Here is a 26,030-nt window from a genome sequence, read left to right on the forward strand (position 1 = left end):
GTGAAAGTAATCAGGGGGAAAAACAAAGTTGTATGAAACTGAAACCTAATGAAGGGTCAAAATGAAAGCTATACTGCATGGAAGTCAGATGTCAAAGGGCAGAAAGAAGTAACTGGATGTTCAAGCAAAGCAAATATTTGGAGAATTTCCTCATGCATATGCTGTGCCATTATCAGGTAGATATCAGGCATTATGTTCTGGTTTTCCAGCCTTATCTTGATAGTTCAGTTTTGTGCCAGATTATGAGAGGCTGAAGGCTGTTTCTCTCATATGAGCCAGTATGGTAGATGCAAGTCCCTGCCTCATACTTCTACAGGAATTTCCACATCTATAAGCTCTTGAGCTGAAGAAGGAGGTACTGGATAAATTCTTCTTCTACTCATCTTTTCACCCTGTCGTGAAGCAACTCATCTTCTATTTAGGCCTTTCCTTTGCATGAGGTCCATGAGCATTTGCTTTTATGTTATGCTTTATTTTGTGACTTGAGTTGCCTAAACATCTACAGATGGGCAGTTGTGGTGGTCTTGCTGAGAGGTGATGCTTAATAAGAGAAGGTTAATAAATTGTGCTTGGCCTCCTGCCTGTACTGGAGAAACACAAACCTATTGGCCATGGATTTAAGGGTCAGCTACTAGGGGTGGATATTCTGTGTGGAGAAAAGGGTCAAAGATGCCCTAAGGAAAATTTAATCTAATAAGGACTTAATAAAAATATCTGTATCTGTGTCTGACCCCATGATTTATCTCATATGGACAACTTGATGAGCTTAGTTTCACTAATGGTCTGTTAATGCTTCATACTGCCATGACTAGTCATAGCCCTTGAAAGATGAAGTTTTTCAGGCCTTCATTGCAGTATTTTATGGCAAAGACAGCAGGTAACATTAGAAAATATTTCTAGCTTCCTATTATTTCCAATGACCTAAAACCCATCAGCCAATCAAAGCTGCAAACACAGCCCTTAGCAGGAAGATTTCTTGGCATGTGAAGGCAATTTTCCAGCTCTGATAAGCAGTCATAAGCAGATCTATGATTAAGTAGCTCATACAGCTGTTCATAGAAGGATAAATCAAGCTTCATTATCCTATTGTGCTTGCTGTAGTCTTAGCACCCTAGACATTGAGAGCTATCCTTGACCTTACAAAGGCGAGTTTATATGCAAGAGCCAAACTTCAGCAAACTTGAAAATATGAAGTATTTCATTATGTGATTGGGTTAATCCTCATGGTCCTGTGATAATAGTCCCTGCTGATATTTCTGAAGTTGCTGAGAGAACACATCTGATCGACTGTCTTGTAATAAACCTCAAGCCACCATCAGGTCAAAACCTGCTGCACTATTGTGTGAAAGTAGGCAGCAATCTTCTCCACTCCCCTTTGGATGAAGTCCTGCTGGGTGCACTCAAAGAACAAGACTTTCATGCTTACCCATTTGTGGCTGAATTTTGCTGCTGCTTGCATAAAGAAGAATGAGACAAAGCATTCCTCTTCCCTCTCCAACTCTCAGGATTTAATCTTATTAAAAGATAGCATAGACACCTGCATATGAGCTGGTCATTTGGACATCATAGAGTCAGTGCAGAGAAGCAGGCACATCCAGGCGCAGTTCTTCTGCTCCACAGAGGACATTTACATTCGGATAGACCCAATCTGCAGCCCAGCAGTGCCTGCTTCCTTCCACTGGCTCGGAAGAGAGCTCAAGGAATTTGGCTCAGATGGAGACATCTCTGCTGCAGGTAGCTAAATTCCAGGGAGATGAACCCCACCTGAGCTGTAGATTCCCAAAAGAAGCTATTCCTCATTCAGCCCATCAGGATTATAGCCTCCTGGCTTCCCTGTCCTTAGGACCTACCCCTTAAAGGCTCCGACACTCAGAGGAAGGTTTATAAACAGGGATCAATGTTTCTATAAAAAGGAAAGATATTCCCAGAGCTGAGGATTTAGGTAAGGTGTGGAAGGACAGCTTGGTTAGGTGTTTCCATACGTAGGACAGAGCTGGCGAAAGAGCTGAAACTTGATTCTGATCTCCCTCGGGAAAGGCTGTTAAATTTGCGCTAAGCTTTCAGGGAAAACTGGCTGTCTCTAGGGACAGTTAAATAGGATTTCCATTTGGAAATGTGCCCATAGCTTTGCGAGCTTCTGAAAGCAGCACCCCTGGAAGACCAAGAGGCACAGAGGCAGGAGCTGAACTAACCGAAGGCAAGATCTTCGCAGCAGTTTTGTTCTGCTCTTCCCTTTGATGAATGAGGGGGAGGATCAGAGGAATAACAGAATAATTCTCCCAGGATTCATCTTGTCTAATGGATTCTGGACACATCCATGATAGATATGTAGTTCGTGCTCCTCAATCAACAAAGTCATCCATCTCATCCTGGGAGAAGTGTCTAAGATGAGCCCTCTGGATGCTCCTGGCTATACAGATTACAAAAGATGCTTGTCTCAGAGCAGGCGCTTCACTTTGGGACAATTGAAATTAAATTAGCTAGCCTCACCCTTTGCTATAAGTCAAGATGAAGTGATACGGGAGGGGAATAAACAGAAATCAGAACCAGACCCAATACTTGTTTTCCTTTTACACGCCGGAAGACACTTCCCTTTCAGTCAGTCTCCATTACAGTCTGTTCTTTATTGCAGATGAAACTGAACTGGTTCTTTCTCTAATGGCCTACATGTTCACTGCAGGTCTAAAGCCCATGGCTTACCCTTGGAAGAAATTGCAGAGTTCAAAAGGAGGAAAGCTGCAAAACTTATTGGCAAAAGGGCCTAGATCTGAGGTAGTAGCTGTAGGACAGTCCCAGCGTAGTGCTGCTATTTAGTGCCTGCTTATGTGTTGTTTGTCTGCACCTTGCTGGTTTTAGTGTCATGCTTAATTTTTCTATTTCTTTGGCCCAAAATATGTATTATTCTTTTAACGTGTCTCATTGGAAAGATGCTCAGAACAGCAGCAAAGCTGCCTAAAGATAGTAGTAACCTTGTTGGGTGATCTCCTATCAAATTTATGGTCTATTGCCACATTCATTCCTGAAAGACATACAGTCTTACTGCGTTTACCTGCAGTGTATTATCAGTCCACTGGATGTCTATGTGCACTGTGCCAGGATGAGCGTAGTCTATGGCAAACACAGAGATAAAGCTTGAAATAATCCAAACTGCCTGTTGTTGCTTTCTTGCAATGTCTATCTCATGACGTGAAACAAGATGCAGCTCTGTTATTCATCGCTCTGGTTCCTGTGGTACAAGAAATAAATGTGGATTTAGGATGATTTGGTTGGAATTCAGAAGTTACATGGAGTATAACAGCATGAGCTAGGGTGCCTGATCAAATAGGTGCTACCAGAGCAAGGCTGGCATATAAGCAAGCAGACTCACACATGCGTAGAGAGGGTCTGATGTCCCATTAAAGTGCTCTATGGTTGGGTGGTTTTACATAATACTTCTGAAAGCAGCAATAATGTTTCTGCTCAATGTCTTTGAACCAACTTTTACTCAATTTCCACTTTCTCAGATGTAGGCAGAGGTGGATGAAAGCCCAGAGTGCTGAGATACAGGCTGGTTACATACCCCTGAGGTACACCATATCCAGCTGATAGATTAATCTAAAGCTCCATCCTGTTTTCTCACAAGCATAAAACCCAGCAGAGAACGTTTGGCTGTGTTCCTCTTTCCCAACCACAATTACTGTTAAAGATTCAGGGGGTGTTACTAGGCTGTTTTATCTCCCTTAAGAGATTCTTAAATATTTGTCTGAGGCTCTCCCTGTTCTAGAAACTGGGCAGAAATTTCTCATTTTTTATAAAAAGATTTAAATATGGGACACAGTGTGCAGAGACCTGCATAAGCACTACCATATGTGAGCACTCACTGCTAAATGTAAGCTCCAAGGCATGGAAGAACGCCCTGCAGATCTATACCTAAGAGCTCCTTCAAGGAGCTCCTCCAAGGCCAGAGACAAAGAGGATCTCTCAATTGGGTTAGCCCTGCTTGACAAAGAATGTACAAATAGAAAATATTTAGGACGTATATCACCCACACACATAGACTTTTGCACTGAAGCAAAGATGGTTAGCAGTACATTATGGAGAGCAGAAGGTCCTCATTAGCCCACTTGGCTTGATTCATGGGGAAATAGCAGAAAAATCAATAAGGCATTTTATACCTGAAGCTTTTCAACACTCCTTATTCAATTCTTCTTGTGTGCATGAAGCTTTCAATGGAGGCAATTATGTCCTCAGCAACCACTTATTCCCACACGCCTGCTTGGTGGTTTAGTGGTGTTTGCAGCTAATCTATCTTAGACATTTTATAATAAAAGGGAATATGCCATCAATAACCTTGTTTTTCCTTGGTAGCAATAAAAAAACCCACTATACAAGGAGCTATACAGTGACCTATAGTCCATTCACCCAGTTTACAGTCCCGTTACTCTGAGACTGTGAACTGTTAACAGTCTCACAGGGTCCTTGCTGTCTGTAGTAAGATAGGGATACCCATCTCTGAGTATTGATATGTTTTGGAGTATTCACCTGGCCTGGACTCTAGAGGAAGGCCTGCTTCTCGTACTTAAGAAATGAATCCTTTAACCTTCAGTGATTGACCATGGACTCTGTCGTCTTTGGTGGACACATTTTTTAATAGAAATGATAGTTCTGGATGGATCTGGATAAAAACATGTAGCAAAGCATGAGGATCACCAAAGTGCACCTCCAGTTACTCCTGGCTATACCACTAGTGAGCCTCATACTTTGTCCTGCAGTAGGATCTGTGGCTGTAACATGGACCTGCTAAACCACTCATCCAAGTGGGATTCAGCCTGAAGCACCAGAAACACTTGCGCAAGGCTGGCAGATGAAGATCACACGGGATAAACCATAGCATCTCAAACACTGGTAGACAGCATCCTCAGGCACCTGGCAGATGAAGATCACATGGGATAAACCATAGCATCTCAAACACTGGTAGACAGCATCCTCAGGCACCTGAATCTCACCCCTAGCATCTTAAAGTGCTTCTGATCTGGAGAGAGAGGTTTCTTTCTTTCCTTAAAGGCCCAGCAAAGAACTGTCCCATAGAGATATTAATGATCTCCTGTGATCTCACTTTGGAGATGAGGCATAGATCCCATGCAGTCAGTCGGAGTTCATTGTGGAGTTCAAAGGGATGAGATTTCACCCCACTGTGGTTGGTAGCTGCTGTGTCTATGGAGGGATCCAGGATGCATAAATCTTAGCATCACCTGTATTGCTCTTTGCTGACTTTAGATGTATCAGCATGCAGGTTGTGTGTCCTGCAAGGACAAAGAACCAGTCTAGGATAACTTTAAAGTCCTGAGGCTCAGATTGTTAAGTTATTTTCTCTTATTTTTCTTCTCAAGGCTTTGCCTCTCCCTTTATTCTGGCCTCTTATCCCATGAACTCAGCTTAGTGACAAGAGATCCCTGCAGGTTCTTTCTTCTTTGGGAAATAACACCCAAATCATTGAATCTTGTTGGGCAAGCCATAGACTACCAAGGTGTGACTGACCAGCAGTCATTCAGGACAGGGTTTTTGGTTAAGATTCTCTCTGCCCTTAAAGGTGAAACCCACACAGAAACTCCTTCACCCCCACTGCAAGGATGATCTCAGATGATGTTGCCTGCATGACCTCTCCAAAAATTAAAACCACGACTGCAGAGATCAAACACTCATTTCTGCTGGGTTTTTCTCCCCATTATATCTTTCTTTCTTCCATTCTGTATCACCTACTTCTTCTCTCTTGGTATGCAGGGACATCTCCCAGCAACACACTAGAAGGGATATCTTCTTCGTCCAACACCCGAAAGGCCTAAAAAACAACCAACCAAACAAAACCCCCGAACCAAAACCAAACTATTTACTTATTTTCCTTGTTTCCTTATGGTCTATTTTGGATTACTGTTGACAAGGGCATCAGCTCTTTCTTATAAAGTTCAATGAAAGAATGTTCAGGGCGGGTCCTCCATTGAATCCTAAATCACATTGGGTTGATACATTTAGATGATTTCTTAAGATTCAGCAATTTGCCTTTAGATACCTTTCCGCGTTTTGCCTTGCCTGTTCCAATGCCTGAGCACCCTCTGGGGCAGGAATTGTTCCTCAGCTCCATCTAAACCTGCCCTGGGGCAGCTTGAGGCCGGTTCCTCTTGTCCCATCCCTTGTTCCTTGGGAGCAGAGCCCAGCCCCTCCTGGCTCCATCCTCCTGGCAGGCACTTGTAGGGAGCCATCAGGTCCCCCCTGAGCCTTCTCTTCTCCATCTGAACCCCCCAGGTCCCTCAGCCGTTCCCCAGCACACTTGGGCTCCAGGCCCTGCCCCAGCTCCATTCCCTTCTCTGACCCCGCTCCAGCCCCTCAATGTCTCTCTTGTAGTGAGGGGCCCAGATCTGAACATAGGATTTGAGTTGTGGCCACAACAGTGCCCAGTGCAGGGGCACAATCCCTGCCCTGGCCCTGCTGCCGCACTGGTGCTGATCCAGGCCAGGATGCTGGGGGCTTCCCGGCTGCCTGGGCACGAGCTGCTCACGCTCAGCTCCATCAATCTTGTCCTGGGTTCAGCAGTAGCAGTCATTTTTCTCCTTCTTAGTTGCTGCTGCAGTGCTGTGTTTTGACTTTCAGCCTGGGAACAGAGCTGATAACACAAATGTTTGATCTGACCAAGGACTTTCTGAGCCTCATGCTCTGCCAGGGAGGAGGGGAGGCCGGGAGGAAGCAGAGACAGGGCACCTGACCTAAACTGACCAAAGAGGTATTCCATAGCACAGCACGGCATGCCCAGGAGGTAACGGGGAGTTACCCGGAAGGGCTGGGACTGCAGGGTTGGACGAGGGATCCGTCGGTGCTCAGCTAGGGGGAGTGGGGCAAGTTATCGGTCAGCTGGTGTTGAGGTGTTGTATTCTCTGCCCTTGTTATTTCCTTTATCATTATCACTATTGGTGGTAGCAGCAGTGATTTGTGTTATCCCTTAGTTACTGAACTGTTCTTATCTCAACCCGTGGGAGTTGCATTCTTTTCAATTCTCCTCTCCGTCCCTCCAGGAGCAGGGGGAGGGCAAGAAGGGGGGGGGGAGTGAGTGAACAAGGTTTGTGGTTGGGTTTAAGCCATGACAAATCAGCACCCCCCGGTCCTTTTCCATGAGCAGTTTCCAGGCACAATTCCCCAAGCCTGGAGCATTGCATGGGGTTGTTGTGACCCGAGTGCAAGACCCAACATTGAGCTCTGTTGAACCTCATGCAATTGGCTTGTCCCATTGATCCAGCCTATCCAGATCCCTCTGAAGAGCCTTGCACCCTTAAGCAGACCAACACTCCAACTTGGTGTCATCTACAGATTTACTCTGTTCTGTAGTAATTGCTTGTTCATTGCACACAACAATGGTGTGTGCAGTTTAAAACCATATATGTGTATGCACAATTTCTCAACTATCTGTTTTTAATATAACTGTAATGGTGTTAGTGGTCTGGGTTAGCATTGGGTTCTTTATTTTGGTTTACAACAGCAGTAATATGTTCTATAATACACAGTAAGTTTGATTTCATATGATGCTTTGTAGGACAGGACAGCTGCAGAGTTGAGACCTCCCTAAAGCTCTGCCATTCACTCAGCTTCTGGCCTTCTACAAGTCCTTGATGTTTGTTTTGTGTCTGAAACCCCATTATGTCATAATAAATCTATGCCCTCTGACAGATGGTAGAACCTGAGTATCATGGACACTTGAAGCATCAAAGCAAAAGATAGCCTTCAGCTCCATCACATCCATCAGTTTACTAGCCTGGATATAGATGTAGTCTCTGAATTAGCCCAGATCTTAAGTCCTGGTTCTCAGCAGAGCTCATTCTGTCAGGAACAGTGGCAGCAAAACCACACCTGAATCCGAGATGAATATCAGCTCTTCCTGTTACTCTGCCCATCCTGTCTTGGGTTTGGTGATATCATGGGGTTGTCTGAGCGACTGGACCCTCATATTTCTCATTGGTGGCAGTGAATGGCCTCAAACCCAGAAAAGCCCAGCTGGTTGAATAAATAATAATAGATAATAATAATAAATAAATAATAAATGACAGTAATAATAAATAATAAATTATTATAAATAATGAAAAGGAATCTCTTTTATTACCACCTAGGGGCTTTATGAGACTTCTGATGCACAGTCAGGAATGTTTTTCAGGAGCAGCTGAAGCCCTCTGGTTGTTTTTATGTAGATATAATTAACATTGCTAAAGTGGATGTCCTTGGATAAAACCTCTGTGTATCCCATTAACCCATACAACAACTAGCTCCATCACTTGTACGATCTACTGGGACCACATCCCTGCAGCTCTCTACCACCACCCCTGTTTGCCCGATGCCTCTTGATGGCTTTGAGAACATTTAATTTGAGGCCTACAGGGATGCTGGGGAGGGGCTCTTCATCAGGGACTGCAGTGACAGGACAAGGGGCAATGGGTTCAAACTGAAACAGGGGAAGTTTAGATTGGATCTAAGGAGGAAATTCTTTCTTGTTAGGGTGGTGAGGCACTGGAATGGGTTGCCCAGGGGGTTGTGAGTGCTCCATCACTGGTGGTGTTCAAGGCCAGGTTGGATGAAGCCTTGGGTGGGATGGTTTAGTGTGAGGTGTCCCTGCTGATGGCAGGGGGGTTGGAACTGGATGATCTTGAGGTCCTTTCCAACCCAAACTATGCTATGATTCTATGATTCTAATGTTTCTGCTTTGTCTAACACAAAATGATGCAGAATGAGAGGTGATTCCTTAGTGAGCAGGGTTGGTAACTCCTCCTCTCTTCTCTCTTTTACAGCCACAAGTGGCCAGATGTACTGGCGAGGAAACTCAAAGTTGTCCTGAGGGTCACAAAGAGGACACTGGCAAAAGCAACCCTTCAAGAGATGGGGAGCATAAACGAGGACAAAATGAGTAGTGAAGAGGAAGACATCTGAGAAGAGCACAACAAAGAACTAATGAGGTCATCATGGACACCTTGAAGCCAACCCAGCAGATGAGCTCACACCCTCCATTTAATTCCCCTCCAGCCAAAAGCAGTATAACCGATGAAGCCTCTTAGCTCTTGTAGAGGTTGAACCTCAGCAGGCAGATGAATCCTGACCATCATCTCTTGTGAAACTGGGCAGCAGCTCAGGTCTGCGTGTGTGCATTTTCAGCAGGGGTCCACTGTGGAGGAAAGTGATGGTGATGGTAGTGCCAGCTCTTCATCAGCATCTGACACAAGGATGAGCTCAAAGAATACTTTAGCTAGGTCTGCATGGTAGCACAAAAGTGTCCAGCTGCATTTTGGCCTGATTTCAATGCCAAGTGCTAAAGTGGTTTAACTGTTTTGCATTCAATAGATTGTTGCTGCTGTTGTAGGAAAGTGGTTTCATGAAAATCAATGCCATTCAGGAGAAAATGGTTTTGACAACAGCAAAAAATACTTTTTACTCTGCCATAAGGGGAAATTTTGAATCAAAATGTTTTGTTCCTGTACGTCAATTTAAGCTGAAACATTTTCTTTTCCATTGACATTTCAGCTGCAAATGTCATTTTAATGCCATTTTCAAGCTGAAATGACAGTTTGGAAATGAGGCAGTTTGGTATGAATCAATATTTGTTTCCAAATGCCAAAATGATTCTGCTCAAAATGTCAAAATATGTCATCTTTGCAATTCCAGATCTAAACTGGAAGAACATTTTGTTTTGCTTTACACACACATGTAGCATACCTAAAACATTTCATGCTTTTCATCCCGAAGCAGGATGCAAGTTGAACGCCAGGATATTGGAAAACTGAGATGCAGAGAATGACATTCTGCAGTTCCTTTAGCTGAGTAATACTAGTAAGAGATGAATTTTGTTTCCTGCAAAAGTGGGGCTGAGGGAACAGAAAGTACATCAGTTAGGCAGTGCAAAGCCTGAAACACATAACTCTTCTTCCTCCCCAATCTCCAAATGGTCTCAAAGGCACATGTCTTCAAACTAAGCCTCCCAGCGGGTAGAAATACCCTTCAGCAAAGGGACAGCACTTGGCTTCACACAGCATGCTTCATCAGGGTCAAATCCTTGTTGGCCACTTCATCTCCCAGGTTTTTTACTCCTGTTCAACATCTGGCTTCTAACAAGCTCCTGGGAATTGCTGTTCTCTCTTCTGCAAGGCTGCAGGGAAGAGCTGCCATGGTAATTTTAGTCAATATTACCACCAGAATGTGCTCACTGAAAACACGGAGACCTTTCTCAAGCTCAGTTTGAACTCTTCTCATCAGAGTGACCACAGTGGATTTTTATCATTCAGATGATGACTAAGAGCCAACAACCACTTGCCAAGCCTGCTCGGGTTGTTGCAAGTATCTTCATGAAACGAGGCAAGCCGGAATCCAGACACTATTTTCACACTCATTCACCACAGCAAGTACAAAACACGTGTGCTGTCAAAGGAAGAGTTGTTTGGAGTATAAACCTCTGAAAAGTAAAAATAGAAGGAAAATTCATTTGTGGCCTTTAATAATGAGATTTGACTCTGGTGCACCTGGTTTTGTGAAAGAAACTTTTGTCTGTTTAGTGATGAGAGTTGATATTCCAGGTGGGAGAAGTTGGCTCTTAAAAGATATCTGTCCTACGACACTTGGGCTGTCAGACAGGACTTAGGAAAGTTTTCACCTTCTGCACTGTGCTCACCGTCCGCTTGCAAATCCATCCAGGAATGAAGTCCTGTGGAAGAGACCTGGGCCAGGCAATTCTGTCACCAATACACTCCAATATAGAGTTTCAGGGAGGGATGGTATCTGGATTGGTCTGTGAAAAAGTGAGTTAAAATCAAACTATTCCTGCATAATTCATGTATTTTCTATTATTTTCCATGTCAAAAACATGGATCAGTGCTGTTCGGTTATGAAGTGGTGTGGGTTCAATTGCCTGACCTTATGTCTTGACTGAAGAGAAGTGGAAGATGCGGCAGGCAGAAAGAAGGGACCTTAAAGCTCATCAGCTCCAACCCCTGCCATGGGCAGGGACCCCTTCCACTAGACCAGGTTGCTCGAAGCCCCTGTGTCCAACCTGGCCTTGAGCACTGCCAGGGATGGGGCAGCCACAGCTTCTCTGGGCACCCTGTGCCAGCGCCTCAGCACCCTCATAATGAAGAATTTCTTAGGCTCTTACACGTGGATACCTCTGTGTGTGCTGGGTTTCTCAGCTCCTACCACAGTTCATGGAGATCAAGTTGAAAAGTGCAAGGAGCCTAATAACCCAGCTAAGCCCATAATAGGTGCCTACATGGGTCTAGCAGAGTCTTCATTTAAACAATGGGATCCTGATGCATGCAGAGATACCCAAACAGAGATATCTGTGATAGAATTCAGCTGCTGAAATACAGGTTCTTAATGCCATTAGGAGATGCACCAGAGTACCTACAACATCCAACAAAACCATGTCACAGGACCGGATCCTTTTGCAATGGAGTTGGAGACAAGATAGCAGACCCTAAGATCTGAAATAATACTGGATGGGTATGTTTAATGAGATATGCTTTTTGGGTGTCTTAACCCAAAACTGAATCCATTCCTGGATATCTGCATCCAGATGGATGAAACATACCATGAAAGTGCTTGCTGTCAACTCTAACAGGAGCTGCGCTGGTGAGCTCAGATGAAGAAACCTACATCACAAATGGATGAAGTCAAGTTGGAATGAACCTCACTCCCACATAGTTATCATCAAAGGTTCCAGAGGAGATGCTGGACTCCCTGACCTTTTCCCTGGGCCTGGAAACTGCCACATGGATTCTCTGCATGAGCAAACCCTCTCAGAAACACCTTTTTCCCAGAACACAGGTAAAATGGATGTAAAGGAAGATACATACGAGCAGAAAACAAAATCTGTGAAGCCATTTGCCCCCTGAATAAACTTCCCATTGCTCCATTTAGCTGGCAATATGACAGTGAGCAGGAGGGACAGCAACCTTCTGTTTCTGATATATATATCATATTAAATACTTCTAACAACAAAACCAAAACCAACACACCTCTTGAGTGTACCACTATACATATATTCTCCTTTTCAAGCTCTACACGTACGTACATATATATTTCAGGTTTGGGGTACCTTGTTTTTTATTTCATACATAACCTCCAAGAAATAACAGTCTGAGTATGAGTTTTTGTTAGTCCAAAACAAGACCATGTTAAGAAAATGTTGGGTAGCCAAAACCTAAATTTTCCAGCTGAAGATGATTTAAACAAGAGGATTTCAATCTGCCTTTCTGTCCACAGTTTTGGGATTCTTTCTTCAGCCTGTAGTCTTCTAAAATAAACAACATTCCTTGAATTTATTTAGAAAAGAAATAAAATAGTAAATCTGTGGGAAAGGGTAGGAGAGAAGCAAAGTTCTAATCACTGGCGACTTCAGTAATCCCCAGATAATTCTTCATTCTCTTTGAAGCCAGTGGTATTTTTTCCCTCTTAATTTCAACAGGAAGAGGCCAAGGACTCATCCCTGAGTGTGATAACCTCTGCTGTTAGAAAGCCATAAAATGTATTCCTATTTCCCTGGCATTGTTCTGTTTAGACAGGTTTAGGTTTACTCGGGAGATATCTCCCCAAGCTAACTGTGATTACCGCATCAGGCTCTTTTCTTCTTATTGCGCTCCTAAAACTAGTGTTTGCTTGTTGTGATGAAGAAGATAGGGGCTGGAAGCAGCAAATGTAAGTTTAGTAGCTCCACGGCTGACTTCTCTGGTGATTGTGGGCAAGTCAATTGGTGGATTTCTTGGGTAGTGAAGCACACACTCTAGAAACCACTATTAGCAAGAACCTAACGTGAATGTTGGAGGTTTTACCACCGACGTTATACGGTGGATTTTAATGTAATCATGCAAACCCGCTGAGAGCTGTAGAAGATGTATAAGTGCACAATATACACCGTCTGAATAGAGTTCATATTTCATACAGCGTTTTTAACAGTGAATTAAAGCCAAATGCCAATAAAGATCCTTGGAGACCTATCCCTCCACCTGAGAGTCTTATTCTTGTTTGGATATTTGCTTTCAGCTGACTTCTCAGCTTACTTTTCAGCTCTCTCTGTGCAGATCAGAGACCCCTGTTCACATATTCTGTCCAATAATGTAGAGTCAGGGCTCAAAATACACAAGCCAGCAGCAGAAAAGTCAGGCAGAGGAGGTATGAGGAAGTGCAGAAGAACCCAGAGAAGGTATGGAGCAGCTACATCGTGGTGGGATGTCCATATAGCTGCAAGGATCCATGACTAGGGAAATTTCCCATGACAGGGGATACTAAAACGGGGAGGGGGCAATATAATATGTGAATGCATTTTTCATTGGAAAATACCAAAATGTTCCTCTGGGGTTTGGGACTGCAGCCCCAGGAAGGCAGAAATAGGGCTGAGGGCAAGTATTCTGCAGCATTACCCCTCTTTGAACTCACAAAACTATGTTGCCTCTGTCCTGACACCCTCATGCAAAAACATCAGCATGTCTGCCTGCCCCAAAGCTCTGGTTATTTACCTTGGCATTGTAGAGATGTGTCCTTCAGTGGTGAGGTCAGGGACAGCTCCATGGTCGCTGCAGCAGGAGCTCTCCCTTCCCTGCAACCTTCCATCTTCACACCAGCAGTGGATTTGTCCCTTTGTTGAACGAGTGGGAGATACCAGGTCAACCTGCTTCCTTTAGGCAGTACACATGGTTTGGAAACGTCATATGCATAGGCAGACCCCTACCCTGCTCCACCTACCCACTCATTCATAGGAACAGTGGTCATCAGCTGGATGCAAATCCATGAGCATCATGGTGAAGGTGAGCTAAGGATTTCCTACTGCTGTAACCACACATCCTTCCATTCCTCTTCAGTCATGGCAGACTGTCCTAGTGTGACTCTCATCACCGACCTCATCTGTGTTAGAAATAATTGTCTGAATGAAGGAATAGGCAGGAGAAGGCAGAGGAAATACAGCTCTTCGTGTTCAAAATGACTCCAAGTGAAATGGTGGCCTTAAGTAAAGCTCTTGCAGGCAAAACAGCCTGGTGAAAACCTATAGGTTGCTAGGTCAGCTTGTGGTGACAGAGCTGTACAAGACAAAGAGCTTGATGTAAACGGAGATTGGGTTAGCACACAGAGTTAGACTAGACCTCCCAAAATGCACTAAGAGCCATTGCATTCAGGATGGTTTCCAGACCCTGAGTCACTGCAATCTTCTCCTCTAGCCTCCTGCAGCAGCACATAATGCTCCTGGGCCAGAAGCTGAGACAGGAAAGCAGGTGAAGCTTTCTGTATTAGTCCCACACCAGGGTACTCCCCCAGTCTTCTTGTAATGACCATAGCAGAGGGTCCTCTGAGCTGGTGAAACCATCTCATATCTGTGCAGTGTAAGAAGCACCTCACATTTCTCCTCTGATGCTCATCACCTTACAGCTGCTCATACTAAATTTCATTCACCACCTTTCTCTTAATTTACTGGAGTTCCTCATCACCCTCTCCAAGCCTGACTTGATGATATCTGCAGATGTCAGCATCCCTTGCTTCTCCTTCCTTCCCTGCAAACATCCCTGAGCACCTCTAAATTCTGCTAAGCAGAATTGAAGTGGGACAGCAAGGACCACCCACAACAGCTGTTGTACAGTGAGTCCTGATCATGCAATTCTCCCCTTTGCTTCCTGCCTCCACATCAGTCTTGATCCATGACAATCGCCCTTCACCTTGTCGTTACTTGGTGCAATAGTCTCCTTTCCTGCACAGGACCTGTTCAGTACCTTCTTAAAGTCAAGAAAAATTTTATCACCTTGTTCTTTTATATTGACTACTTTCATTAACACATTGAAATTATTTTAATCAGAGGGATTAAATCCCCTGTTTGCCATTATCTCTTCTCAGCCTGTCCAGGAGCCAAACTACATAGTACAGACAGGAGGCACAGCTAAAAGAACTGTACAACAGACTGAAAACAAATACACTCATTCTCACAAAGCTGGAATTCTGAAGCATTTTTCATTAACATATGCAGAGAAGCTCAGGAAAAGTCGATATAGGGCCAAGGAGCAATGCTGAAATATGTTATATCTACATAGGCCTGATGTCCAAATGAAAGAAGCCACAATACGATGCATGAAATTCCAGCTGGTCTTGAACAGAAGGCATTTATTAGGATCGAAGGGGTGTTTGTTGCTATTGTTGTTGGAATTTGCCAAGTTGCAAATGTTCTGCAGTTTTCCGATGGAAAACGGTCTGATTTCCTAACAGTCTGTATGCCAGACACCTCCACTGCCCGTCTGCTGGGCTATCTCAGTGACCAACTCCAGCCTCTCACTGCAAAGCAGCCCCGGAGGCAGATGTCTTGGATCCAACGTCCACATCCAATTTCCTTCTTTCTTTATTTTTTTTAAGTCCAAAAGCTGGAACTGAAACAGCATTTCAAAATAGTGAAATCCTGCAGGAAACCAAGTGACCTTTCTCCACGCTAGTCAGAAAACTGGGGGCAGGAAGAGGAGGCAGCAAACAGGCTCTGCATGGCTGAAGCTCCAGTCTTGAGGTCTTTGCTTACCGGGAGCAATGCAAAGTCTGAACAACATGAAGCACTTTGTAATATCTGATGGCAATTGTAGTGCAATTAACAGCTTTAATCATAGAATCGTAAAATCATAGACTCAGAAAATCGTAGAATCATGGAATAGTTTGGGTTGGAAAGGCTCTTAAGGTCATGTATTGAGACTCTGGTGCTCTAGAAACTGGTTCAACTCCTCTGCTCTGCCCTGGTACGTTATTGCATTAAAGAACCTAAAAATTGTTAATCTTTACACTTCTGATTTTAAAGGAAGTTCAGGCTTGGCTCTGAACATGCATTTTGTGACTCAGGGCTGTTTGCAATAAGAGAGTATCACAGGAGCAGTGCATTCCTTGCCAATCCTTGTTTTGAGCCGTCTGTGAAATCTTGGCACCGTGTCCTGAGAACACTGTGTGGAAATACGGCTTTTGTTTAACCTACTTGTGTGGGCTCCCTGCGGTGGTGATTGTCTGCCTGGCCAAATCTGTAACTCTCACTCCCCAAACACGATCATCATATAGAAAGCACTGCAGGGAATAATCACAGGTTGTTACCCAAAGAAGGTGCCAGAGTTTCTTGATGGAGAGATGTCATCGAGGCTGCTCTGGTTGACTGAACCTGTCAGGGCTCCAACACCATCAGGAAAAGAGGGGAAGATAGAATCATAGAATCATAGAATAGTTTGGGTTGGAAAGGACCTTAAGATCATCCAGTTCCAACCCCCCTGCCATGGGCAGGGACACCTCACACTAAACCATCCCACATTCACAACCTCCCTGGACAGCCCATTCCAGTGCCTCACCACCCTAACAGGAAAGAATTTCCTCCTTAGATCCAATCTAAACTTCCCCTGTTTCAGTTTTAACCCGTTACCCCTTGTCCTGTCACTACAGTCCCTGATGAAGAGTCCCTCCCCAGCATCCCTATAGGCCCCCTTCAGACACTGGAAGCTGCTCTGAGGTCTCCATGCAGCTTCTCTTCTCCAGGCTCAACAGCCCCAACTTCCTCAGCCTGTCTTCATACAGGAGGTGCTCCAGCCCCTGAGCATCCTTGTGGCCTCCTCTGGACTTGTTCCAATATGACCCAATACTTACGGTGAGTCCAAATCTCAGGTCCTGGCTGCAGGGTGATCCAGTGAATGTTGTTTTTCACACTATGAAGAGCCTGAAAACCTTCTCTTGCCTACCCCTGCTGCTGTAGATTTGTCCTGATGGACGAGCATTGGGGAAGGTGCAGACTATCCAACACTGGCATACGTGGAGAGGGACAGGAGACATAAGAATAACAACCTCCTGACCAGGTGAGTTTAGAAGACAAAAAGGGCTTCATTCATCTAGGATGAACCTGCCTTGGTTCTATGATTCTATGATATCTGAAACAACAGGATAGTCTGAGCATTGAGAGCAAGGAACCTTGCTTGCATGGTGCTTATGTGGACTTACTTAGAAAAGCACAAATGGATGTTCCTCAGAAAGCAACGGAGAGACCTGCATGATAAAACAACACGTACCTAAAACACTTCCTTGGCACTGGAGCCAGCTAATAAACTGCCTTCCCCTCCTAAACACCCAAACTCTGTGGTGGGAGTGTCTCTGGCCCCAAGATTGTTTGGGGTGGTGCTTGTTCTCCTAGGGATCACTGATGGCATCAATATAACAGTTGAATCCAGCATCGAGGAACAGATCACTGGTTCAGATAGAGTTTCCATGAGACACACAAGCAGACAAGTACTGCCACAGCCACTGCACAGTATACTATAAATGGTGGGTTTGGACACTACAGGCATCAACTCCATGTTGCCTAAGGCTATGCAAGTCCAGGGGTAGTCTGTCCTCATCCCTGTGCATGACTTCAAAACACAATCCAAAGCAATTATGGAATCAAGGTCATAATCTATAGAAGGGCTTGCAAATCTCAAGGGCTGAAGGCTGTTTGCCCAAAGGAGAAAGGCTGTAGTTCTACTTGGAAATGCTGAAAGGTGAATGAGGGTGTTGAGAAGTTTCTCTGGTTCATTTCCCTCTAGATTTAGACAAACCCTATCAACATGAATACCGCCTGAGAAGCCTCCTTTGCTGCCCTTCCCATTGCAATAGGTCATCCAAAGAGAAAGGGCTGGGAGCACCATGCTTAGGCAATAACTCTCTCATTTATACAGGTCTTGAGGTGTTGAACATGCTTATCCTGACTACCTCACAGTGCTGGGCACGTCTGCAGGAGGTACGCAGGGCTGCGTGGCAAATCCCTCTGCTCTTTCCAGCTACAAAGGAAAATGAATGGAATGATGATGTCAAACCCTACTGAACTGAAAACAAACCCCACCAAGGAGCTGGAAGAGTCTATCTCCTCCAAGCTTTCAGCCCGAGGCTGCCTTTCTCTCTGTGCCCCCCTGTTAACCCATACTGGCATTGTGTAGGCAAAAGCATATCCATGCTGTGGCAGTTGTTTTTATGCTGTCCTGTATTTGCTATAAGAGCCGGCGCTAGGAAAACATTTTGCTCTTGGTTTTGTGCAGCTCACCCAGTTTCAGCAGAGTTTATTTATAGGGAGGAAAAGGACACAAGAAGAGCTCACTGGTCTCTCCAAGCTGGAACAAATATTTAGCTATACTATTATTTTCATGCGGAATCATTTTAACTGAATGAAACCTTAACACAATCATAGTAAGGGGGGAAATTTTCAGCATTAAAAAATACAACTGCAGCCAATGACAATAATTATCTACTACTCACACGTGTTATATTCAGATTCAAGGTACAATTCAGATGAATGCATTTTCTGTCATATATATCAATGCAGGTGTATATGTGCATCCATATTTATGTTTATATACATGTGCATATATAAGTATGCAGCAGCCATTCACCACAAGAGGGCAGGCAAAGTATACCTAAATCGGTTGTCCTATGTGTTCCCTGCACACGTCAATGAGCATGCTGTTCTGTGGGCAGAAAGGTATCGCCAACGTTTGCTTTGACCATCTCCAATGACTTTCTTACCCTGAATCCTGATCCTTCTGAAAACCTCATCTTGCACAAGGAGCTGTTTGTTTGTTTCTTTAGAAATTCTCTCTGGTTTTTAAGGATGAAATGGGCTGAGCTGATAGCAGCCCACCATGGGGTAAGCACAGGGAGAGTCGTATCACAGAATCATTGAATGGTTTGTGTTGGAAGGGACCTTAAAGCTCATCCAGCTCCAACCCCTGCTACAGGCAGGGACCCCTTCCACTGGAGCAGCTTGCTCCAAGCCCCTGTGTCCAACCTGGCCTTGAGCACTGCCAGGGATATGTGAAAGGTGAGAAGCTTTCTCAGTGCTGCAGCTGAAAGAGGAATGGATATTGACACGTGTGTCTGGAGAGAGGCGAAGGTCAGTGGGAGCTGAATGCCTCTGCTTATCAATGGACATTAACCATTATTAGTCCCCTTCCATCAGTGGATATTCGCTGATGTACAGTAAAAGGACTGGCCTCTTCTGGGGTGTGTTGAACGTTTGTCAAGGCTGTCTTACCTTCCAACTGAAAATAACTGAGATCTAAAACTAGTGATGTTGATATGAACCAATAAGCAATGGGACCACTCTCATAGTTCTGAGTCCTAAGGAGATCTTATTTCATCCATTCAGATGTGAGGTGTGTTAGCAGGAGCATAGACCTTCTGGGAAGGTGCAGTGACAAAGAAGAGCTTCTCTTCACTCATGCTATGAAGAGGATAGAAATATAGGGGTCTTGAAGCTAGAAAGTAAAACCTAAGAAGAACATTCACCAACCAGGAGATGCTTGTGGTATAGAACAAACAGTTCTAGATATGATGGGTCATGAGATCTGTAAGGCAAAACCCAGAGCCTTTGACTTGAGGAGGAAAAGGGATGTACAGTCTAACCCCAGAAACTGCATCCCAATTTGCTAACAAAGATCTTTGCATCCTGTACAAGGAGTTGCCTTTTAGGGGTACAGAGGCTCCTCAGGACAGGAATCCTGTTCAGGGCTTTGCTCAGTGGGGTAATAGGTGTCAGACCCTCAAAGCAACACCAGAACAGCAGAATCACACATATTGCTTCTAACACATCCAGAAATGCCATTCCCAAGAAAACTCGAAAAGTACTTTAAGTGATTGGTATGCCCAGTGTGGGCTGGAATGCTGGGATTTACACCAGCAGGAGGTATACCCACCACCAGCAAAAAGTCCAGTTGTTTCCTGACTGCGGGAGAGACTCATTTCCTTTGATTTTCAATCTGTGCCTGCGTTAGTCACTCACCACTCCCTGCGTGTTCACCGGAGAAAGTAGGAGCTCCTTGTGTCTGACTCATCTGCTGGAGAATGGGATGAGTCATGAGCAAGAAGGGTTTCCATTTCCCTCCATGAGCTGTGAAGGATATCAAGATCAGTGGTTCGTGTGATAGATGCCGACCTTGCAGATGTCTACGTTTGATCAGAGATATCTCATCTTCTTCACCTATGGCATCATTCTGGGGTTACAAAGGTGTATAAGAAAAAGGAGACCGGCAGTTTACTCTTCACTGCTGCTGCTGTAGCTTCTTCTATCTGTGCTTGGTATGATATATGTTTGAGCATAATTATACATCCTTTCTGTGTTCTCCATGTATCACCATCCCAGTGCACTAAATTTCCTAGTCAAAATGGAGCCGGTGCAATAGCTCCAACATTTTTGTTGAGTACATCCCACCTCTGAAATCTATAAGACGTTAAGGTCCTTTCCAACCCAAACCATTCTATGATTCTATGATTCAGCATCAAATTAAACTTTCAGTGTTTGGAAAAATCAAAGAAGCTGATGGGCATGATTATAACGGCATTGTTTCCTTCAAGTTGTTGCCTTATGCCTGCTCTCCCCACTGAAATAACGCTAACGTTCCCCATGTCCCCCTCTGAACCTCCTTGCTTCATTATTTGGTCCAAAGGGGTTGTTATATGGTGCAGGTGCCTTTCACCTCCAGGAATATGTTCCACCTGAAGCACTATACACAGGGACTGCAGTGCTGGGGTCAGTACAACAAGGATGTTGCTCAGGGATTAAGCCAGGGTTTCAATATTTTTCGTTCATGCCAAATAAGCCAAAATACATCACTGGGGGTGGGAGCTGGATGACTCAAGAAGAGCCAAGACATGCACAGGAAGCAAAGACATTTTGGAAAGAACCCAGAAACCAGCTGCAGGCTATAAAAAACTGCTTTCAATAAGTGATGACGTAGTGATGGATCAAGGGTCTATGGGAAGGATCAAAGGGTTTAAGGAACATGACCAAAATAGAACATTTTAACTCATTTTTCCTCTTCCTAATATTATTCTTCATCCCTGGCAGTGTTCAAGGCCGGGTTGGATGAAGCCTTGGGTGCCATGGTTTAGAGTGAGATATCCCTGCCCATGTCAAGATGGTTGGAACTGGATGATCTTAAGGTCTTTTCTAACTCTAACTATTCTATGGTTCTATGATTACAAACTTCTTTTTTTCAGTGTTTGCCTAAAAAGCCAGCATAGAAGTATGAAAGGCCGGGGCAGATCACACTCTTGAACAACTGTAGTGAAACTCTTTACCACAAGAGCTGAAAATTGCGTGTTTCATGGTCAGCTTCAAGGCCTTACAGATATAATACCAGTAATCCATTAACTATAGCTTCCCTGTAGTAAGACACTGCCCACCAAAAGGAAATACGATAAAGAAGTGGAAAGAGAATGGACAACAAAAAGAGAGAATCGATTATTTCAGTGGTGGTTGATAAAGTCATTTTCATAAGGTCTGAGTCAGTAACAGGGACTGAAAACACCAAGGGAAAAGATCAACTTTCCTCTTCATTCTCCCACCCTAAAGAAAATGAAAAGAAAGGAAAATGGATGGAGTAGGAGACCTAAAGAGAGAAGCATGATCTTTAACCCCATTAGCACATACTTAGGCACTACCTGATTCACAGATCCTCCTGCTGTTGCAGTGGCAGAGATAGGAGAAACATTTGCAAGAGAAACCACATCAGTCTGGTCCGGTTTGCATTTCAAGATAAACCAGATTTGTCACAGGGAGCGTGGTTTCCTGAACCTGTTGGTAAAGCTTGGGATGGTTCAAGCACAGGCTGGAAGACATCTCTGGAAATGGAATGAGGAGCAGACAAAGGCCAGAGGCACTTAAAAACCTGGGCTGGATGCAGGCTGCCTCTGACCACCAGAGATCAAGGCAGAAGGTCTCTGCCCTTATCTCTGTCTTCTCGAGATGTTGACCTGGCAATTTAGCTTGCAAACCACAGCTCAAAGTCTCACTGGGCTATGGTGTAAGTCTGAGGCCCACAGCCATTGGAAAATAAAAACCAGAGGACCCTGGAGCCAGCTTTCCTCCTCACTAATCCAAACACAAATCCCATTTGCCCCATTTCAACCCCCAGAAGTGATGGGGCTCTCTGCAGCTCCTGTGATATGCTTTTCCTTGCCTGAGAGTTTTCCCTTTCCTTTTCGTATCATGATCTCACTGCCCCATGTCCCAGCAAATCCCACATCTGGCCATTGTTTCCTCCTCAACTGTATTTGTGTTATCTTCTGTGACAGAAGACCCTTATCACCAAAGTCATCTCATCTATATACTGTGGTGGTACCTGCTCACACTGGGAGTTTCAAGCAAGGGCACCAAGCACCCGAGAGTGACAAGACAAGCCAGAACTATGCCCATCCTGAAAATCACTGCACCATAATGTGGGCACAACTTCAATCCTTTGTACCTACTTACACCATGCATTTGTTACCCTGCTTTTTGGGTGAATTTCACAGCTATTTGGGTTACTGGTAGCTGGTTTGGAGCTAGCTAAGGAATGTCTCCTTTGCAGTTGTAAGTGGAGCATCTTGCAATGGCAATGTCTTCATGGACCAAGGTCAGGTGGACCTGAGAAAGGCTATGGCTGGTGTCAGGCTGAATAAGCCAGGTCTAGTCCAGGCAGATGCAAAACCCAGCATCTTCCTAGAGTTAAGCAAAAGACACAGACATGCAGGCACCATATGATGAGGACAAAATGGGACAGGAACCACAGCTGACCTGGTGATGAAGACAAACTCCCCATGATGCTCACAACCAATGTCAGCACCAAGATAAGCCAAAATGCCAGCGTGTAAAGCATCATCGTGCTCCCAGCATCCAACTTCCCTGATCAGCAGAAGAAACAGAGAGAGATTGGGCAGAAAAAAGCTCCTGACCTTCTTGTTCCTCATGTATTTTTCTAAAAGAACAGGCTATAATCGGAGCTGGAGGAAATGGAGCATAAATATCAAACTTTGTTTAGTCTGGGGAAATATCATTTATAATTAGAGATGGGCATCCTGTTGACATGATACAACCTATTTTAAGCGTGAGGTGAGCACGTGGTCAACCTCTAATCTTTTGCTAGTGATTAAAAACTGCCAGTTCTTCTCTTCCTGGCTGGTTTCTTTCTTGAGGTTTTTATTTTAGTGTCATTTCTAAAAAGCATCTGGGCTAACGTCAGCTCAAGATAATGATGCTTATACTGGCAATGATGTCTTGGAGCATCTCAGTAGCTGGGAGTTTTGCTTTCTGTTCATGCTGTTCTGCTTGTCTCCATACCAGCCCCAGCAACCAAGCCTGCTCACCTCTCCCATGGAAGACTGGGAAACCTATGAGACTTGCAGGGTAGGACACAGCCCAGAGCTGACTTTGTGTGACCAGCACTGACTTGTGTCCCTCTTTATTAAGTGGGATTTGCTGATTGCCACATCTTGCTCCTCTTGGGTAGAAGCGTGCAGGGTTTGTGCGTGGCAGGTACCAGAAGAAATAATGGCTGGATTGGTGATTGTAAGCAGTTTTGGAGGCATGATGCTACAAGTCTTCACAGTGTGGTGTTCCTTCGAGTGTCCTCAGGTTCTTTCATGGAGTATGCGTCGATACATCCACAATGTCAGATAACCTGGCTCCCCACAGTCAACCACATTGAGGGTTAGCTCTTCTCATGGGCATCCTTCCCCACCAAACCAGCTTGTTCCCTCTAAGCTCGGTGTAGTTCTGTGGTTTGCTTCAGGGCCTGCATCAGGTTTGTCTGCTTCTGCTCCATACGGTCCTCCTGCACTATTTCAGAGGGCTTTGTGTCCTCACATTATGCAAGGCACTCTGAAAGAAATGACACAGTGAAACAATGACCTCAAGGCTGTGGGGACACCATCCAGGGCTGCATACCTGACTACAGCATACCTGGACATAGTCAAGTTGCTCTAGAGAAGGGCCAGTTCTGCGCAGATCAGGACAAGGATCACTCCCTAGGAGATGCATCTTTAGTGGGAGAGATGTAACTGGTGAAGCATCAGCACTCAGTTGTCGCTGGGGATCAGCCATAGCTGGACCCAATGCTTCTGCCGCACACACATCAGAGATGGAGGTCTAACAGCAGCAGGGTATAGGAGAATAATTGTTTCTGCTTCCAAATGAGTCTGAAATTTGTTATCAGGAGACTTCTCCTTTCTGACCAGTTTCCTTTTAACCAGGCATGCACCACTTGGAAAATACAATTGGACCCCCGTCTGCAAGTATCTGGTCCACAGCTATCCTCCAGGCTTGGCTGCTGTGGCATCAAGTTGGCCATCAGGTTGCCCTAGCATGGTGACAGGAGGGGATACAATACATCCTTGTGCCTTGGTGAGCCTTCCTCGTGGGTCAGTCCCAGCCAAATAAACTACCATAGACCTCAAGGCGAGTTTTGGCTTGGGTAGGAGATGTACATCAACACATCGATGTCAAACTCGTGCCAAACCAAACAGTGCAGACATATTCACTAGGCATGGTGCCATGAGATGGAGAGATAGTGGACAGCTATTACACGGTTTTGTTTGGGCTATACAGCTTTCAGACCACAGACTCGCCCTTTGGTACTTCCTTGTATTCTTAGGACCACCTATGTCACATAAAAGTGCTATTCTGAGAACATCAATAAGGTTTTGAGACTGCTGCACACAAGGAAGCTTCTCCATAGGATTTGCTTCTGTTGCCAAGAAAAATCAATAAGAAATCATACATTTACTAACTGTTAAGCAATTTGGGCTTTAATAAATATACATCTACAGCTATATGTGTACACAAGCAATAGCTATCACAGAAATAAAATCATTATTGGGTACTTCTTTATCATTATGCACACGTTACCACTGAATTTATTATCCTTGTTATGTACTTATCACAATAACAAGTGCAAAGTATATATACTTACTACAATATTTAACTGACCACAACTTTCTCATCTGTAGACTTCTTGACATAGGGTATGAAGGGAATACAGGATCATAGAATGGTTGGGGTTGGAAAGGGCTTTAAGATCACCTAGTTCCAATTCCCAAAGGACATAGAATCACAGAATAGTTTGGGTTGGAAAGGACCTTAAGATCATCCAGTTCTAACCCCTGCCATGGGCAGGGACACCTCACACTAACCCATGGCACCCAAGGCTCTGTCCAGCCTGGCCTTGAACACTGCCAGGGATGGAGCACTCACAACCTCCCTGGGCAACCCATTCCAGAGCCTCACCACCCTAACAGAAAATGACTTCTTCCTTATATCCAATCTAAACATCCTCTGTTTAAGTTTGAACCTGTTACCCCTTGTCCTACCACTACAGTCCCTAGTGGATTTTATCTGATCTTAATGCAGCATGCAGGAAAATAGGACAGAATTGATGCTGTCCAGGAGAAAAGAATCAGCACCCCATTTTTAGGGTGAAAATCATTGGCCATCATTGCACATCTCAATGCAAAGGAGGGGAAACAGCTGATGCTGAAGCCAAGCCTCACCTCTGAGGGGTAGTTCGCTCAGTGGAGGTGCACCTAAAAGGGAGAAAGTGGAAGGTTTGAAGTGGTCCCTGGTGCCTTTGGGAGCTCCATGGTGGGGTGGCCTGGGGAGGCTGGGTCCTCGCTGGTGAAACCAAGGCTCGCTTTGGTCCTAAGGCACCCATTCAGGAGGTGGCAAAACCTTATAAGAGGTTTGTACTTGTGTAAGCAAACATGTGGAGCCAGCAGACACTTGCCCAAGTAGCAGGACATGTCTAAGCATAAGACACCATGAGCAGCATGCAGGTCTCCCACCGATTTACATGAGAGCATAATATCTGAAATAAAAGGGAGTTTCACACCCAAGGAAAACAAATAAAACTCCATCCCATCGCCCTTTTTAAAAGGAATTTACATTATTACCCATTCGAGCATTAAATTGAATTTATCCTTTCCCCCAAGGCTGCATTTGGCCATCCCGCTGCTGAGCCGCAGAGACACACCTGAGCTGTTGGGACACCAACCACAATGTGTCTGCCCTACTGTGATGCTTCTGTCTGATACACCCTTCTCCTTCACACCCTACGCTGCACAGGATGGGGTTTAGGGTTTGGGACCAGCTCAGTCCCTATGATTTACCCCCACCCCAGTAAGCGCTGACCCCAAGAGCACGCAGGTCCATGTGGCTGAAAGCTCACGCTCACATCTGCGGGACAGGCACGGCGAACTTCAGAGACAAG

At 44.7% G+C, this 26,030-nt stretch overlaps 1 protein-coding gene across 1 annotated transcript in view; it reads left to right on the forward strand.

The window, feature by feature from the left end:
- Nucleotides 1-8,940, forward strand: part of GUCY2F (guanylate cyclase 2F, retinal) — a 44,882-nt gene extending 35,942 nt beyond the window's left edge. The window contains exon 18 of the mRNA XM_065675896.1: nt 8,802-8,940. Coding sequence (XP_065531968.1) covers nt 8,802-8,940 — 139 coding nt within the window. The remainder of the gene's footprint in view (nt 1-8,801) is intronic.
- The last annotated feature ends 17,090 nt before the right edge of the window (nt 8,941-26,030 follow it).

The sequence above is a fragment of the Lathamus discolor genome, chromosome 4 (genome assembly GCF_037157495.1).
Source record: "Lathamus discolor isolate bLatDis1 chromosome 4, bLatDis1.hap1, whole genome shotgun sequence".
Taxonomy (NCBI): Eukaryota; Metazoa; Chordata; class Aves; order Psittaciformes; family Psittacidae; genus Lathamus; species Lathamus discolor.